At 47.8% G+C, this 18763-nt stretch overlaps 1 protein-coding gene across 10 annotated transcripts in view; it reads left to right on the top strand.

Moving 5' to 3' along the window:
- HERC1 (HECT and RLD domain containing E3 ubiquitin protein ligase family member 1) overlaps positions 1-18763 on the top strand; it is a 3379312-nt gene that overhangs the window by 938271 nt on the left and 2422278 nt on the right. For all 10 annotated transcript variants that reach the window (XM_069624399.1, XM_069624403.1, XM_069624396.1 and 7 more), the window contains exon 24: positions 2285-2408. In XM_069624399.1, the coding sequence (XP_069480500.1) occupies positions 2285-2408 (124 nt within the window). The remainder of the gene's footprint in view (positions 1-2284; positions 2409-18763) is intronic.

Here is an 18763-nt window from a genome sequence, read left to right as displayed (position 1 = left end):
GGCCGAATCAACATGCGCAGCACTAAGTCTTTAAGTGTGGTTTGTTTTAGGTTTTGATAATTGGGTATGCAGCAAGTTCACAGGAGGAAGAGGTGTTGTCCACACCTCTTGTAATAGCATGACAGGGTTGGACCCTGTAATTCTTGCCCTGATATTTTTTTCTAGTTTTGCATATACAGGATTTAATCAGTTATTTAGTTAGGTCAGCCGACACGTGTTTTGACCCATCCGGGTCTTTCTCAAGGTTAAATTGATTCTTGTCTGTCCATAGTTGATGGATAAATGGCTTGCTGGTTGGACAATCCTGTTGGCAAGGTGGAGCCAGATTCTTTGGCTTAATTGTGTTTTGCGGCGAGCCACAGGTATCGGTCTTGGAGATCCTATAGAAGCTGGCCCCGGTGGGCTGCTGTGCCTTTCGGCTGTTGTTCTCCTCAGCTGGTCTCTGGAGAAAGCCTGTCCAACCCTTTCAGTATATGAACAAACTGCAACAAAATCTAAGTATTTAATAAAATCAGCATTTTCTTTAAATTAAATAGATCTGCATACATTCCAGTACTCCCAAGTTTCCCCATGCCATGTTTGAAATGGTCATTCAGTCCAGTAACACAATGTCATGTTGCTATGCATTGATCAGACCGTATAAGGGGTTTTCACCTATGCACACTGTTTCTGCAAATAGTTTGCCAGCAGGCTGCATGATAGCTCTTATCTCGCTGCCGATCCATTCATAACCTTAACATTATTTTTTTACTTGGACATGCAAATATAAAAATCCTATGTCAAGCACTGTCTTTTCTTCCATGAGCTATGTTTGTAACTAATTTTCATATCCATAAATATTTTTTATACATTAAGTGTATAAACACAAACAAGTGTGGTGGTGTTATTGCCCGTTATGGGTGCCTCCCACACCCCTAATCCTTTCCTCTGGCCCCCTGTACCTCCCTAAATATGATTCTTTGAGACGTCACTAGGCATTGCTGGATCATCTCCCAAATTAGGTAAGAAGAAAAGGGAGATGTGGGTTTTCAGTGTTTGTATGTTAGGTACTGGTTTTAAGGGATTGTGGGTGACCAGATATTTTGTGGTTTGCGAAGTATTGGGTGAGCAAGGTGGTGGGTCTTGCAGAAATTGTCTGGGAGAGGTCTGGTTATCGAGGTAGAGAATTAGTAAAATAGGAAATGATGGAGAGGGGGCTTTCTTAAATATCAGAGAGCGAAAGGAACCTTCTAATATATGATTTGGTATTTGGCCTGCTACCAGTGTATTGGAGAAAGTTATAGGGGAGGTTTTGGGGTCATTGACAGCCCACTGGAGTTGGATCTTAAATTGTTAATGTTGGCATTTTTTTAATACAACATTTATATTTGCTAAGCAGGACATGTCATGCATATATGGATTTGGACAGAATATTGTACAAAAACAGTGGGTGGCTCCAGAAATTATGGAACGTATGGGGGTGATTAGGACTCCACCGGGACCTGGGTTGAGAAGTTCTGGAAGATGATGCAAGGTGAAATAAAATGCACAGACTGTGTGGGTACGGGGTCAGACCATTAGTTGATATGCTGCGTTGGCTTTATTTCATTTAAGGGATCAGCTGCACTCATTGCAGGAAGGTGGGAAGTACAGGGGTTGTTCACAATGCATGTTTATAGGTTTATGCTGCTTGTATTGTATTTCTTCCTAAACGACATTAAAAGGTTCATGAAAAATACTAGTAGAAATGTTTAGCATATGGTACCCTTAAATGCATTATTGCTGTTTAACTGGTAACAAGTGATGGTGCATTGGGTAAAAGGTTTATCTACTGCCACTAGCCTGTTTGGGACTGGATGGAAAGTAACATACATTTTACCTTAAGCAAAGAAAACGTGACAAACTGTGTCCACAGCATTCCATGAAAATATGGAAGATCGCTGGTGCTGGAGCTGTAAAAATGAATGTCATAAAAGGGGATGACATCTCCTGCGTTGGTAAGCACATGGGGTACACAGTGCACCTCACACGATGAGTAAAAAGAGGACTTTAGGGTCCCCTGGCAGCACTCCACATAACGTGTTCCCTATACCACTGTTTTATTATTTGAAAATGTTAATGCTGCTTCGGGATCCAATAGGTGATGGGGGAATCTCATTGTAGACATTATCATGCAAAACTGCTGTTTCAATTGTTTTCTTACCTTTTAATTTTATGATCGCCTACACTTGTTGCATTGGGCACTTCTAGTTGATCAAAGGGTGACATTGGTGTATTGCTATATTGATTTTTTCTTTTGTGATAGGAGTGAGAGCCTTTCTGCAGAACATCATTTGATCCATACTGGGACAAACTACAGACTGAACAAGTCAAGGAGTGAATCAGATTTATCGCAGCCAGAGTCTGATGAAGAAGGGTACTCGGCACTGGTAGGTATTCATACATTTTCTGTCTCATTAACATTGTTCTTTCTCTTCAGGCCTATCCTTGCTATGTAGCCCTAGTCACCTTCAGTTCTAAATTGTAAGTTTGTACTCCCTTTCATAATCAATGTTCTAATCAGTTTTCCTGAGGTAAGATGCCTTGGCTAGGACTTGTCTGTACAAACTCTTGATTTTTCCAATTCCTCAAAAATTGATTCATACATTATTAATAAGCTTTAAATGTTTTCCCTAAATCAAGCTGTTGTTTTTTAAGTTCGAGACCATGGACGACTAATTCCCTGTACCTCCCATTTTTCAACACCATGTGATTTGTTGCTTATAATGTTTAGGTGCAGCAAAGCCAATGTAGTTAATATTTAGCAATTCAATGAGTACTGCCTCACTCATCAACTGGAAAGGGTGGTGATTGCTACTGAATCCGAGGAGTATAATGTAACCAGAGACCTGCTGTTGCAAGTGTGTAATGCGTCTCTCTCAAGTAAGGTATTTTTCTGAGGTACTTAAACATTTGGCAGCCTATTGGGATGCATTTGCGGTTCCAAGTGACATTTAGCAACTAGAAAATAATCAATAAAAAAAGGCTGAGGGGGAATTACTCATTTTGACTACACATATGAAGGGCAATCAAAACAATTGGTAATCGACCCCTTGTACTCAAATTCATGAGTTTGGAAAATTATATATTAATTTGCAAGGGTCTCCTGGCAAGTTACTAGCACCTCTGTGGAGTGTAAGCATTTTTGTGAACTCTTGTTAGCCTTCACACACAATTGTCTTTGGTTTGAAATGTGTAGCCTTTTATCACAATGTGAATGTTAGGGCAGTTTTTCTACAACCCTCTGTTGTGGGATCTAGAACTTCTGACCTTAATAGGGAAGAGGGGCTAACACACCTGGAAAGATAAAGGGAAGCCTACCTCTCTTGTGAAGAAACGCAGACATAGTGAAAAGATTTAATTCTCAGTGGTAGCAGGCTGACTCAAAGTTGCAATTTGTCTACACACTTCTCTCTAGAAAATTCACCACAGCAATTTACTGAACATATATACTTAAGTCACACACATAGATCTACCAGGTCAAATAAGTACTTGATGCATAATTCAGTTTTAGAAAATATATAGCATACTATAAAAACTGCAAATGTCTAAAATGGACTCTCCACATCCCACTGCTTCACTACCACAGATAGGCACCCAATTTAAATCAACGTGGGGAGAATAAGGGAATCACACAACCTAGCAAGCAGGTGAATACCCTTTGGGCCTGCAGAAATAAGTATAGTGCCCTCAATGCACAGCCCACCTGTATTATGTGTGGTAGGGCCCTAGACCAAGGGTGAGCACCTAATGCATATAGAGAAAGGGGTAAGTAGGAAAGCGACCCAGCCATTTTTACCTTACCAAAAAATGTCTGAAAATCCCTAAGGCCTACACCAACATTCCTCATTTGTTTTTACCCTCTAGAGCAGTGGTCATCAAACTGTAGGGCTGTCCGGGGGTAGGAGGGGCACGTTTCAAAAAGCGAGTACAGCAACTGTTTTTAATGGAATATATAAGTAAATAAGGTATCTGGGGGGCCTGGCAACAATTCTTCTGACCAAAGGGGAGCTAGCAAGAATATGTTTACCCAAGGTGGGCTTGGCAACAAAATTTCTACCCAAGTGGGGCTCAGCAACAAAAAGTTTGAATACCACTGCTTGAGTACTAAAAAGAATACAAATGCACACATAGTAATTTAATATATTGATAGATGGTAGGAAACGCTTCAAAAACACAGTCAAATGCCTCCAAAAAGTAAGAATAGATTTGAACAGTTACCCTAGTTATACAATTCAGGGGAAAAATGTACAGTGTAATAATACATTCACTGTTAGATAATGCAGAGCAAACTTTAAAAATGCATCACCAATCGGGGGCAAGTACTACAATTTTTTTTCACAGCTCACTGAACCCCTTGTAGTACAGGTAAAATGTGGAGGGACAGACAGGTAAGTCCCCCAGAGACAATTTAGGAGCGTTCCAGAGAGAGAGAATGTTACATAGGTGTCAATGGGATGAAGTCAATTGACCAACCGCTTTAATGGCGGTAAGATGGTTCTACCCCGCAAGTGCAGGTTTTGCAGCAAACAACCCCATGGAAGACCAGAAGAGACCGCAAAGAAGAGATCCAGGTTTCGAAGGATGAGCCAGATGCTCCAGAGGAAGCTGCAGAAGAGCAGGAAGGACTCCAAATAAGTTGATGATAAATCTGGTTGAGACTAACTTCCAAAGAATCAGGACCACAGACAAGCAGCACCCCTGAGTGTGAGTATCTTTAATAATAGCCTCCTGAAGCTAAGATGTAAGTTCTCACTTTCGACAAAAATGTCTTCAGCATGGCAAAAGAACCGAGGTAAGAGCAGTTTCTTTTCCTAGGTGTGGTTTACTGCATCAGGCTTGTTCCCTAAGCTAGCGAAAACGCAGGAAAGATGTTCTCTGTCAAGCCTGAAGTGAAAAATCCAGGGACGAAGGCCCAGGCAATGTGACCAAAGTTGTGAAGCGGCTTCACAGAGAAGGGCTGGAGGCACTTCCTAACACCCCAAACAGAAGATCAAGCAGGATTTTGTCATCTCAGCACCCTTTTGGACCAACAGCAGTGACGTGCAACCAAGCAAAAGAATAAAAGGTTTGACGCAGCTAATGCAGGGAAGCAGCAGGGATCTTCAGGACATACGTACTAGACCACCATAAGCAACTAAACAAAAAGGATATGCCCAAGCCACGGTACCTGGCCTGTATGGCCAAGCATGGGCTTTAAAACTGCATGAATTGGTGGGGAAAAACTCCTTCTGCAAGCTGGCAATGTGCTTTTTCCATGCAGCAGAATATAGCAGCAAGAAAGAGAAGCAGGAATAAGTCCACTGCAGAAATTGGCTAGTCAAAAAGCAGCCCACCAATCACTAGAGAGGGCTGCCGGTAAGGGTCAGATGACCAACAAGACTATTGGGTCATTAGGCCTGCCATTCAGCCTAGATCACTCCACAAAAGGAGAGCGGGGGGCTCAGGGACTTTGTCTGGTCACACCAATTCAAACCGATATGGAAGTTGCCATAAGGGCTCACAAAGAGCCCATGTGCTCAGAGCAGCCATTCCATTTTAAAGCTCACCTCTTGGTTGTCATGAACAAACAGAACCATAAAATACAAAATTGTTTAAATAAATCCATTGGTACTCCATTCTCTACCAAAAGGTTACATTGGACTTCCAGTGTAGTAAAATAGCTTGCACCCTTGGTGAAGCAAAAACGAAAGTACGGCTACAAAATGGGGTGCTGAGAGGCTCTCCTGGGACTGGCTGTATTACAGGTAACCCAACTATGGTAAAAAGGGTAATTGTGGCAGGGGAACTGAAAGAAAAGTCCCTTGGGCATTCAAAAAGAAGCTTGCGATAAAAAAGAAAGAACAAATAAAAGTTGAGGGGGACTAAAATATGGCCCTACAATTCCCAAAAAGAAGGCAGTCTTAACATCTTAACAGTGAACGTGGCTCATGAAGCAAAAACTTAAGTTCAAGGAATGTTTTGATAACTACATTTTTAAATGGTTAACACAAACAGTTGTGCTCTGTCCGAGACCTTTGATCTCCAAAATCGTTGATAGATCTTTCTCCAGCATGGGGTCTGGCATGGATTCACATGCTCGTGAATATTCGCGGTCAGGCTGTAAATCCTCAGTAAAAAAGAAAAGCGGATTCGCCTTAGTCTGAAAACTGTTTTTCTCCAGCATTGGATCTTTCATGGATTCACATGCTTAGAATATTCCCCGTCGTCAGACTGGGACCCCTCGGTACACATAGCCTTTTCCAATAGGAAAACTTCCGACACTTTTGTGTCCTATCTATGTCCTTTTAGGACCCGCCTAAGCATGCTCCGTAGGACCTCCCCGTATAAGAGGCCCGCCCCCGCGGTTCCCCTTCAGATTTCAACCGTCTCCAAAGTAGTGGGATCTCCTCGCGTTGTCTTACAATTCTGTACAAGGTTGCATTACTTGAATTTGAGTACAGAAAATGTCCTCCGTGTCAGGAAAAGCGCTGTTCCGCCCATGCGCGACGTGCGGCTTGAAAAAAGTTTACGAGGGGGACGGACATATGGATTGTATATATTGCCTCCACCCTCATCATTCGGCGGATAACTGCGACATATGCAAAGGGTTTTCTCAAAAAACCCTCAAAGACCGCAGTCGACGACTGGTGGCATGGCTGAATGATGGAGCGGGGGCACACCCCCCTTCGGAGGTAGGCTCCACACAATCGGCGAAAACATCACGCCGTGCTACCTCGTCGGAACCACCGGCGAAGAAATCTCGACCGACGGAAAAAGAGTCGTCTGGAAGTCACTCAACTAGAGACTCCTCGTCAAAGAAATCATCTTCATCAAAAAAGCATGAAAAGGAAAGGAAATCCTCCTCGGGCGATCATCATAGATCGACCACGAGTCGAGAGTCGAGTAAAAGCAAGCCAAGTGTGGAAAAGGCGGGACCGCCAAAACCACCTGCTAAGTCACCGTCGTCAACGGCGGCCCAGTCATCGGCCTCCACCCTGCCACTTACGCAGGTGGCATCCACCGTCCCACCGACGTCGAGGATGGCCTCGTCGACGGGGGTTCTACAGGAGGCCTGGAGGCCTGAAGTTTTTGATCCGATCCCCCCGGATACTTTACTACAAGAACAGGCTGTGTTGCTGTCCTCGGAGGACGAGAATGAGAGAATAGCTGGCCCAGCAGACCTAGGGCTACGAGTGGCTGACAAGTCGTCGACGAGGGGATCCGTTATACCGGTATCTGCCCCTCTTCTCAATCCTCAATCTGTTTTGTCGTTGGAAATTCTGTCCACGCTTCAATCGTTGTTAGTTGTTGGACCAGAGACTACCTCAGGCAAACCTGCCACAGTCACCCGTCGACGAGCCGGGCCCGTCCTGTCAACCGACGCACCTACGCACGCCAATCTCAGCACTGGCACAAGAGGAAGGTGAGCTGCCAGATTCGGAGTCTGACAGGGGAGCCATGTCGGATATCTCATCATCCCCCTCCAGGGATCCAACCTGGGAGTCAGAGGTGGAGTTGGAAACCCCTAGAAGCCCAGCTCACCCGTCCCCTCCGGACGACATTGCGTCATTCCATTCTATGATGGAGAAGGCATGCAAAGAATTTGGTTTGTCCCAGGAAGAACAGAAAAAGGACTGTTTTTTGTTCGACCACATGGGTAAGAGAAGGAGGTCGGTGTTCTCGATACCAATACTAGACCATGTATGGAAGGAAGGGTTGCAGACAATGCGTCACCCGTTTTCAGAGCCGGCAGTGAAAGGACGCCTGGAAAAAAAGTTTAAGGCTCCAGAGTCTACCCCCAAGTGTTTATCCTCCCAACCAACGCCAGGCTCGGTGGTGTCGGCGGCAGTGGCGAGGAAGGCGAATGCCCAGCACAAGTGCACGACTCCCCCTGAGAACGAAGCGAGACGCCAAGATGCCTTTGGCAAAAAAGTGCTATCCGTGGGAGCGACCACAGTAAAGGCCGCAAACTCTCTGGCAATTGTTGCCAGATACTATAGGGAGATGTGGCACAGGCTAGCTCCGTTGCTTGATCATCTTCCGGAAGAGCATAGGAAGGCAGCGATGTTACTCGTCCGAGAAGGTGTGGAAGCATCAAATCACGCAATAAACATCGCGGTGGACCTCGCTGAGTCAGGCTTCAAGCAAGTCAATAATGGGGTCGTATTACGTCGACAGTCATGGCTTAAGTGTACCTACTTCAGGCCAGAAGTACAATACAAAGTTTTAGATATGCCCTTTGAGGGAGACCTTCTTTTCGGTGAGAAGGTGGACGAAGCCCTAAAGGGAATGAAAGAGGACTCGGACACTGCACGTTCATTGGGTGCCCTCCAGAGTGGCAGAAACTACAAGTCTTTTCGTCCCTTTGGAAGGGCTTCAGGTAATTCAAGATTCTCTGCATCTGGAGACAGATCCTTTGGCAGATCGGCTTACCCCTCCCAGGGATACAGACGTGCCTCCCAAACGGCAAACCGTCGCCGGAACTTCCAGACTTCCAGGAAGAGACCATCAGATCGAGAGACGAGCAAAATAAAGATCAGCAGTGACATACAACACACCGTTCTGGGGGGAAGAGTTTCAGCATATGTCGACGAATGGGAACGAATAACGACGGATCAATGGGTGCTGGATACTATAAGAAACGGACACTCTACAATTCAAACACAGCCCTCTGCAAATTCCACCTGCGTTCACCGCTCATTCCCATCTGAAGATACTGCAACAAGAGGTAACACTCATGTTAGCAAAGGGCGTGATAGAATTAGTTCCAACATCACAGAGAGGTCAATGAGTCTACTCAAGATATTTCGTCGTAAAAAAGCCGAACGGCAAATGGCGTCCCATTTTAGACTTACGCGATCTCAACAAGTCTTTAAAGAGCTTAAAATTCAAGATGCTCACTCTGCAGGAAGTGATCCGCGCCGTTCAAGAGGGGGATTTTCTAGCGTCCCTGGATTTACATGACGCGTATTTCCATATTCCAATGTGTCGGAAACACAGGAAATTCCTAAGATTTGTAATAGGGCGGACTCACTACCAATTCACGGTTCTTCCTTTTGGGCTCAAGACCTCCCCCAGAACGTTCACGAAATGCCTGGCTCCACTAGCGGCCTGGCTAAGGAAGCAAGGCCACCATGTATACCCATACCTCGACGACTGGCTGGTAAGGGGATCCTCCCCAGCGTCGACCAACACAAGTTTACAAGCCACCATGCAGCTTCTACAACAGCTGGGATTCGCCATAAACTTCGAAAAATCCTCTCTGCAGCCATCGAGATCGCTGGTATTCCTGGGGGCACAGTTCGAGACCCAGTTAGGGCTAGTGAAACCTTCTCTCGACAGAACCTCAAGACTCAATCAACAAGCATGCCGACTACGGCGAAACACCAAGATCTCAGTGAGAAAATACATTTCGGTCCTAGGGGCCATGGCATCCTGCATCCATCTGGTGGAAAACTGTAGCCTATTCATGAGGCCAGTCCAGGAATTCCTCACGGACCGATAGACGCAGGCTCAAGGATCGTGGTCAGACAAGATAACCATTGACGACGACAAGCTGCTTCGGACCCTTCAGTGGTGGCAGAGTTTCCACAATCTGAACAACGGCGTACCCCTACAGGAGCCGGAGTTTCAGCGAACCATAGTCACGGATGCGTCCCTAACCGGATGGGGAGCTCACATGGGTGCTCTCCAAACGCAAGGTCGCTGGTCTCCAACGAAGTCACTCCTACACATAAACGTGTTAGAGCTCAGAGCAGTACGATGGGCCTTGAAGGCATTCCTACCACACAAGGGCTCGCGAGTACGAATACTGACCGACAATAAAACGGCCATGTTTTATCTGAGGAAACAAGGAGGGACGCGATCAAGAACTCTTTCCATAGAAGCCCAGAAAACATGGCATTGGGCATTAAAGCACAACATTTCCATCGTGGCTCATCACCTTCCAGGAGTGAGGAACTCCCAAACAGACTCCCTCAGCAGAAGCATGGCCCAGATACACGAGTGGGAAATGGACACAGTTCACCTGATGAAAGTGTTCGAGAAATGGGGTCACCCCCCTCTGGACGCCTTCGCGACCAAAGACAACAAGAAATGCGAGCATTTCGCAAGCAGATGGCCTCAAGAGGGCTCCAGGGGGGAGGCATTCTCCTTCCCATGGACGGACATGTTCCTCTATGCTTTTCCCCCGTTCCCCCTCATACGGAGGACAATACAGTGGATGCGCAGATACAATTGCCGGGTAATTCTAGTGCCTGCTTCACCTGTCGCTGGAACATCCCAAAGGGTTTCCGAAAGCCCCGAACCTACTATCACGGGACAAAGGCATGGTGTGGCATCACGACCCGGACAGTCTCAACCTTACAGCCTGGCTCCTGACTTTTCGGAGTTCGGTGCTTTAGACATTTCGGAGGATTGTCAAACAATTCTGCAGGCGGCTAGAGCCCCTTCTACAAACAAATCCTACTCCTATAAGTGGCGGAGGTTCTGTGAATGGTTTAGGGGACAACAGGGCCTACAACCCTTGTCTGTGACGCTGGAACAAGTTCTACCTTACCTGCTCCTCTTGGCGGAGAGGGGATTATCCTTCACATCGATAAAGGTGCACCTGGCGGCCATCTCGAGGTTCACAAGGAAAAGGCAGTCGTCTCCTCTATTTAGCGACAGACTTGTAAAACACTTCATGAGGGGTTTATTTCGAGCTTTTCCCCCGGAAAAACGTTTCCCCCCGACTTGGAGTCTCAATACAGTATTGGCAGGCTTAATGAAACCGCCTTTTGAGCCTATGGCCACGTCCACGAAATGAATTTTATGTCGGAAGTTGGCATTCTTGATTGCTATCACATTAGCTAGAAGAATCTCGGAACTGCAAGCGCTGGTCGTAGACCCGCCATACCTAAGATTCTTTAAGGACAAAGTAGTCCTGGCAACTAATCCTATGTTCGTCCCAAAAGTTCCGACAGTGTATCACAAACACTCGTCCATTGTTCTCCCTACTTTCTTCGCCACACGATCATCGGCAGCAGAAAAAGCTCTTCATACCCTGGACGTTAAGAGGGCTCTGAAATTTTACCTACATCGTACACAGGAACTCAGGTCTACTAGACAACTGTTCGTCGCATATGGTCCGTCGACGAGAGGAAAAGCAATCTCTAAACAAGGATTGGCTCGATGGGTCTCATCGACGATTGCGTTTTGTCACTCTAAGGCCGGAAGGCCACTGCAAGGACATCCTAGAGCCCATTTTACAAGATCGATGTCCTCCTCAACAGCTTTATGGGCAGGAATTCCGCTGACGGACATATGCCAAGCTGCAGCATGGTCAGTGCCCCACACGTTTACCCGCCACTACTGCCTTGCCAGGCAGCATGCGGACGAGGTGCAGATGGGAAGAGCTGTCCTGCGCCATCTGTTTCAGTAAGGTAAGCTCCACGCTGTGAAGAATCTGTTGTCTATCTTTTTAATGACAGTTTATTTTATGTGGGTAAGGTTATATGAGGTAACTTATTCCTACTGTACATATGCATTGTGTAGTATGTTGAGGGTATATTACATTACATTCTCACCGCCGTCTCAAGTGTTACTGCTATACAATCTATTCTAAGCATGTGAATCCATGAAAGATCCAATGCTGGAGAAGGGAATAGTTTCTTACCTGTAACTCCATTTCTCCAGCATTGGTATCTTACATGGATTCGCATGCGCCCGCCAACCTCCCCGGAATGTAATGTATTTAATTGATAAATTTAACCCTTCCTACTTTGGAGGGGCCGAAATCTGAAGGGGAACCGCGGGGGCGGGCCTCTTATACGGGGACGTCCTACGGAGCATGCGTAGGCGGGTCCTAAAAGGACGTAGATAGGACACAAAAGTGTCGGAAGTTTTCCTATTGGAAAAGGCTATATATGTGTGCCGAGGGGTCCCAGTCTGACGACGGGGAATATTCTAAGCATGTGAATCCATGAAAGATACCAATGCTGGAGAAATGGAGTTACAGGTAAGAAACTATTCCCATTTCCTCTATAACCAATCTCTGTCCCCTGGGTCATACTGCCCTCCTCCAATGACCGTCATCTCTCTAAGCTTCACCCCTGGTGGCCATCTTCAGATTCCTACCGCGCGTTTCTGTTGGGAGTCCTCTCATCTTGTTGTTCATGGTTTTTTGCTATTTTTGAGTTTGTTCGTATACATTTATTTCTTTCTCAGACTTTTTCCATCGACTACCGCCAGCAGGGATCCGTTGTTGGCAAATATCTGCTTTCATCGTCATTTCTGCACTTCAATTTTTCAGAATGCACATGCTTGGGCCTACTTCACGCCTCGACGAAATCCGAGGAGAAGAGTCTCTTCAAACTCTGTGCGAAATGTGGACTGGGGAATTTCTACATCGAGAATCAGCATCTCAAGTGCCTATACTGTCTTTCCTCCAGACCACAATGAGGATGAATGCAAGATTTGCCATGGTTTTCGGACGGAGGACTGTTATCGCAGGTTGGCGGCTTGGCTCAAGATGGGTGCAGTCATGGCCCGTCCAGGACCGGCCTGTTCCATGAACTTGCTGCCTCTGGGAAGAGGCTGTGGTCCTTTGTGGATGCCCCTTTCCAGGGGATCCAAACGAAGGCTGAGGACTATGCTACTGATCCTGTTAGGGTCACCGTGGCTGTGGGAACCAGTTCGGGAAGGATCGTTTTCACCTTCCACGGTGAGCCTGCCGGTGGTAGGAGTGGGGTACCTTCTGCGAGGAAGTCCTTGACCTCCTCGAAACATAGGACAAGGCTACGAAGGATAAGTCCTTGGGCCCATTGAAAGCCCTGTCAGCGGCCTCATTGTCCACCAAGACCATTACTTTGTCAACAACATCTTCCTCTACTAAGGCTTCCACCTATTCGACGACAGCACCTGTATCCTCCCTGTCGACAACCCAGCCGGGGGGCCACCATTACTTTGTTGAATAAAGATGGAATTACTTCAGTGATTACTACGGTTACGTCAACAGTGACTCCATGGGTTGCCTAGTGCAGGGCCTAGTCCTCAGCCCTCCTAAACCACTGGCTAGAAGTCGGCCCAGGCCTAGTCCACCAAGGCCAATGCACCCACTTAGCCCTGCCAGGCTGAGGCGACAGCCCAGCCTTTCAGGGCCGAGACGCCAACCGAGACCCCCGCAGCCGGCTCTGCCCCTGAGGCTGTTAATGGTGTGGTAGAGGAACCAGCAGACGCTGGCACTGATACGGACACTACAGCATCCATACGGATGAGTATGATGGCCATGTCCCGGTTGACGGAGAGCCGTTGGGACGAAATGGGCTCCTTCGATGCCATAATCTCGAGTGCATCCACTCTCTTCAATTTGGTGCCGTAAGAGAAGAAGGAAGCGTTTCTTTTCCAACACAAGGAGTCTTCACAAGATGTCATGTTGGTCTCTTTACTGGACCACGTTTGGGAGGAAGGCTTATGAAAACGCCAAGTACTGCTCCTCCCAAAAGAGACAGGCTGGAGAAGATGTACAGGGTCCTGGATTGGCAGCCAGTTGCTGGAGATCGCAGCCTTTTCCAGTCTCTGTGGTGTCTGCCACCACTAGGAAGCGCTTGTCAACTAGGAGGGGAAGAAGCTTGATGCAGTGTGGAAGGGCATCATTTAATCAGCAGCCTCCACCATCAAGGCCGCCGATGCCCTGGCCATCCTCGCCCAGAACAACCAAGAGCTCTGTTATAAGCTCGGGCCAATCTTGGACTCCTGCCGGACAAGAAGGACGATGCCCTGGCCCTGTCCCAAGAGGGCGAGGTTGCCTCAGACCACGCCATCACAGTGGTGTTGGATATTGCGGACTCCGGGTTCCGCCAGATGGGCAATGGGGGGGGGTCCTCCGGTGTCACGGTTGGCTGAAGGCCACAGACTTAAGGCCTGCTATTCAGTCCATTGTGGTGGGCAGGCCTTTCCATGGGGACTTTTTTTTTGGAAGGGCTGTGGGCGAGACGCTCCAATCGATTTAGACCGACAGAGAATGTGTGTTCTCTTGGGACACTGAGACACAGGAGATCATCCTTTCTTTCCTCAAGAGGAAAGTCAGGCAAGCCCCCCTTTCAAGAAGTATAATAAAAACCCTTGAACTATCTTCTGGAGTCGTGTGTTCTAATGGCCTTCTGTGATATGTTAGTTTCCAATTAGGGTGTCATCTCAGCTACGGAAGTAGCTACACCGAATACAAGCACCAGGTTCAACTCTTGGGTATACACCATCATACATTCCATCCAACTGAGATTGGAGTTGCCGCTGGCATACTATGCATTTGCACTGCTACAGCTGGACCACAAGCATGACAACTCCGTTTTCCTCCAACCTTTGGCCTGCTACTGATCTGGGCTGCTTAGACTAACATGGTGCCCATTGGAAACCAGTGGCTGCAAGTTGAGAACACCTGTTTTTTACACTGATTTACTTGGTTTGACAGCTCTGCTTGACAATAGCTGAAAGTATTTCTCCCCTACCGAGAAGAAAGTTGAGCGGTCTTCTAAGACCTTTGAGGGTGCCCCTTCCATGAGGGCCCAACATAAGGCTAAGCACTGCGAGTCCACTGTAGCTGGGTACGCCATTGCGACAGGCTTCTCGGCAGCCAGGGCGAGTACAGCATCTCCAAAGGCTTCAACCACGAGCCAACGCTCAGGATCTTCAAAGAAGAGGAAGTCTGACCGTTCAGGCAATCTCTTGGAGAAGACCCAGACAGGCCCTCGGGAGAAGGCTAAGGGGGAGCGTGGCTCAGACCAAAGCGGTGAAAGCCCAGGTACATCTGACGAAGGCCCAACCTTCCATGGAAGGAGTGGTGGAGTCCCTCGCGAAGGCCGCTGTAGCGGATCCGCAGGGCACGGCCCCAAAGGCAAGAGTATCCCTGCCTGCCAGGAGGGAGTCCTCTTTTCAGCCCATCGAGAAAAAAAAACGGAGAAGATAGTGCCCATCATTTCACCGAAACAGTCTCCCTTGGTTGCAGAGAACGGGGGGGCACGGTAGCCCTCCAGGGCATGGATATCTCCTCAGCGGAGGAGATTACCAACCTCCAGACCTTCCAGGAGGAATGATGCGTCGAGTGCAGGCCCTACGGCAAGGATCCCGACCAAGCCAATGATGAAGGTGACGACGAGGAGGCCATCAGGGAGCAGCAGGACGTTGAGGGCTTGGAGGACCAGCCTAAGCCACAAACACCCTCCTCCGTCATTTCCTAGTGAGTCCCTCAGCAGCTTTGCTGGATTTCTGGAGTTTATCTTTTCCACTTGGTAAGAGTGTGAGCCTCTTTCCCACTCTTGCATGTGTTTTGCCATGTGTATTTTTACTGTTTGTGTGATTGTGGGCTCTGGAGTACACCACTTCATGAGCCCCACCCTTTTGTGTGTTACACAGCACCTTCAGTGCAGCGACACAGGGTTGTCTTTTAGACTTCCCACCGACTCCATTTTCTGGGGCTGACTACTGTCACCCAGAAAAGGTAAAGTTGCCATTAAATTTACATTGTCACTTTAACCACAGATCCAGTACACCCCATCTTATATGGAGTATTGGAAAGGGTTAATTCCTAGCCCTTTTTTATCTGCGTCTCCTGGAGCTTTGTTTCGCTCCCTTAACACTGAGACTTGGCTGGTGGCAGTGGTATCTACCCTAATTTTTATACCGCGATTATATTGTATAACGTGGTAATGTTTTAGGCTATTTTAGTAGCCTCGAACTTTAAACCCACTTGACCAAATACTTTTTATTTCGGCTCCGGTTGGGTTTAATTGCCATTTCTTTTTGTTAAAGTCCTTGTGTTTTCCTTTTGCACGGCAAACCAGGTTTGCCTTCCTTGTTTACCGTCTTTTGGCGGGCTTTTCTCAAGAAGCCCCCCTTTTGGCGACTGGGTGTCTAGGTGGGCTGAATGTGAGAGAGGGGTGTAGTCGCCCCCTGCACAGTATCCTTGGAAACCCAAGTCGCACTTTGTCATGATTGGCTAAGGTGGTTGTCTGGGCCTGACAACCCCCCTGCTGGGTGATTGACAGCCAGGCTGTGTGAATGGGGGATTTTCGCATAAAAGGCAGGACTCTTGGGCTGGAAGTCAGAGTCGCCACTGGAACTGCAAGGAACCGAAGAGAAGCAGAGAAGAAGACCGCTGCTGCAACTACCAAGTCCTGGTGGAGCCCTACTGCAGTCCTGAGCTATCTACCCTTTGACGACAAGAGAAGATCCAGTCTGGAGTCTTCTTCCTTTGAGCTTGGTGGGATTAACAAGCTCGTCTTCCACAGGCTGAGGATCCTCTTCTTGGTCGAAATCGCTGCACACAGCTCTAGTGGTCCGGATAGCCATCTGAAGAGCCTCTCCTGTTTTAAAGGAGCGCCCCTTTTATTCACCGCTGCTTTTGCTACTGCTGGCCTCATCCCAGATAGTGCAGATCGCTCCAGACGTCTTGTCCCCATGACTGAAGTCACGAACCGTGAGTCTGCAGGAACAACTGCCGTGGCACCAGCTCTTCTTCACTTGAATAAGGTACTGTTTCTGACCTCGAGGAACTAGGGTGAATCCCTTTTCTCCTCACCAAAGGCTTGTCCTTATCTTCCTTCCCTCTTATAACTTTTGCTTCCTCTTTTGACAATATCCAAGTACTCCTGGCAATCTCGAATCGTGAACTGTACTAACCGTGTGATCTTCGACAACAGGAACCCTGGTCGACTTGACACTGGCACAGGCCTACTGACTTTTATTCACTTGTAGGAAAGTGTTCTCTGATCCTATCTGCCTTGACAAAATTATTGCCTATGATTTTTATCCCCAACTCTCTTGTGTTGATTCATGTGCTAAGTGTGTTTTAACTCGGGTAACATTTCTTCCCGTGGGTACACTTATCTTTAGTAAAACCGAACTGTCATTACTCTCAAAAAGTGATCGCAATTGTCCCCCCGGTAACGTCTTTGTTTCACAACACCGGTCTGTCAAAACCAAAGGTACTTACCTTGAATTGTGCTGCACAAAGTGAATTCGTTGTCTGTAAGTGTATTTTACATGTGGTTTTATATTAATAGAAGTGAAGTGTTTTACGAACAGATGGTCTAGAAATAAATGTACTTTTACTTTTCAACCAAAAACCTTGAGTCAGTGTTTGCTTCAGTCACAGTAAATGTAGTCCTTTGTGTAATCTCTACTACTGCTCATTTGCTCTTGAGATAAGTCTGGCTGCTCTGCTACTTCTACCACTTTAACAGTGTAGTCTTAATTGTGTGTAGTGGTCCCTAAGGGCACTGCACAGGATTCTGCCTAACAGTAACAACCTGGAGATATCTCGGTGGACATTCTCGCTGCTCTGAATACCCTATACCCTATGCTTGGAGATCCGGCCGAAGATACCTCTTGCGCCGACGGCCCCTCCCGCAGTGCCGGTACCATCAGGGGAACCACCATCCAAGAAGAGGAGGGTTCACCATCCGCCTCTTTACCACCCTTTGCCTCCTCCCCAGCTCCCTCCCCCAAGGGATGAGACTGATCCTGACACAGCGACGACGGGCACTCACACGGACGACAATGGCGGATTGGGGGATCTCCTATCTCCACCTACCAGATCTTCACCGCTCAACGATCATGATCTCCAGGGCCTCTGAGCTATTCCACCTTGTCCTTGAGAAGAAGAGGGTTTCCTATACAAGTGCCATGAGGCGAGGAGAAAGACTGTACTTTTGATCCCGCTCTTGAATGACATTTGGGACGAGGGGTTGTCCCTCATGAAGAAACCTTCCTCGGCGAAGAGGGACCGTTATGAGAAGAAATACCGGGTGCTGGACTCTGCGCCCAAGAGCTTGCGGTCCCGACCGTCTCCGGACTATGTGGTTTTGGCAGCAGCCAAAAAGTCTTCTTCAGCGGCCTCCTCCACCCCGGACAGTAAGGGGAAGAAGTTGGATGACATGGGGCGAAGAGTTATTACATCGGCAGCGACTACCATCAAGACAGCCAACGCCCTCACCATTGCGGCACACTGCAACAGAGAGCTTTGGTTCAAGATCGCTCCCATCCTGGAATTCCTTACCGACAAGAGGGCGGAAGCTTTGGAGATTCTACAGGATGGTGAGGTGGCATAGGACCACGCCATTACAGTGGCCACAGAGTTCTGCCAAATTGGCAACAGCGTTTACCTTCGTCGGCGGAGGCGGCTGAGGGCCACTTTTTTTTCTCCATGATGTTAAGTCGAAGGTGTTGGACATGCCCTTCGACTGGGACAATTTGTTTGGGAAGACCGTGGACGAGTCTCTTCAGGCCATCAAGGCAGACACTGAGACGGCTCGTGCCTTGGGCACGCTTCAACAGCGACAGCCGTCCTTTCGGACTTCAGCGGAAAATCTCAAGGTTCTTCCAAAGGATTCGGTGGAGGTGCTTCGTCGTTCCACCCTCTCTCTGGTCGGCCCAGGAGACCTACAGGGACTGTGCCAGATCTGTAGGAGAATGTCGTCGGCAAGGGCCCCAAGGCGGCGCTTCGACGGGCTCTCACCCGTGCACCCTGGTGGGAAGCCGGCTGGCGAACTTCATCAGCGTGTGAAAGACCATCTCCACCGACGTTGGGTGCTGGACGTTCTCGCCCACGGACACGCCCTAGAGTTCCTACGAAAGTGTCCCCATATACCACCAGTGGCCCGGCAGGAAAACCACATCCCTCAGCTTCTGCTGGAGGGTTACGGCCATGCTAGAAAAGGGTGCGGTAGAGCTCATCCCAAAGAGGCTCTGAAGTGTACTCTCGCTACTTCATCATCAAAAAGACCAA

This window comes from Ambystoma mexicanum, chromosome 11 (genome assembly GCF_040938575.1).
Source record: "Ambystoma mexicanum isolate Mex_15411 chromosome 11, UKY_AmexF1_1, whole genome shotgun sequence".
Taxonomy (NCBI): domain Eukaryota; kingdom Metazoa; phylum Chordata; class Amphibia; order Caudata; family Ambystomatidae; genus Ambystoma; species Ambystoma mexicanum.
The sequence above is the reverse complement of the archived record's forward strand: the minus strand, read 5'-3'. Positions and strand labels throughout refer to the sequence as shown.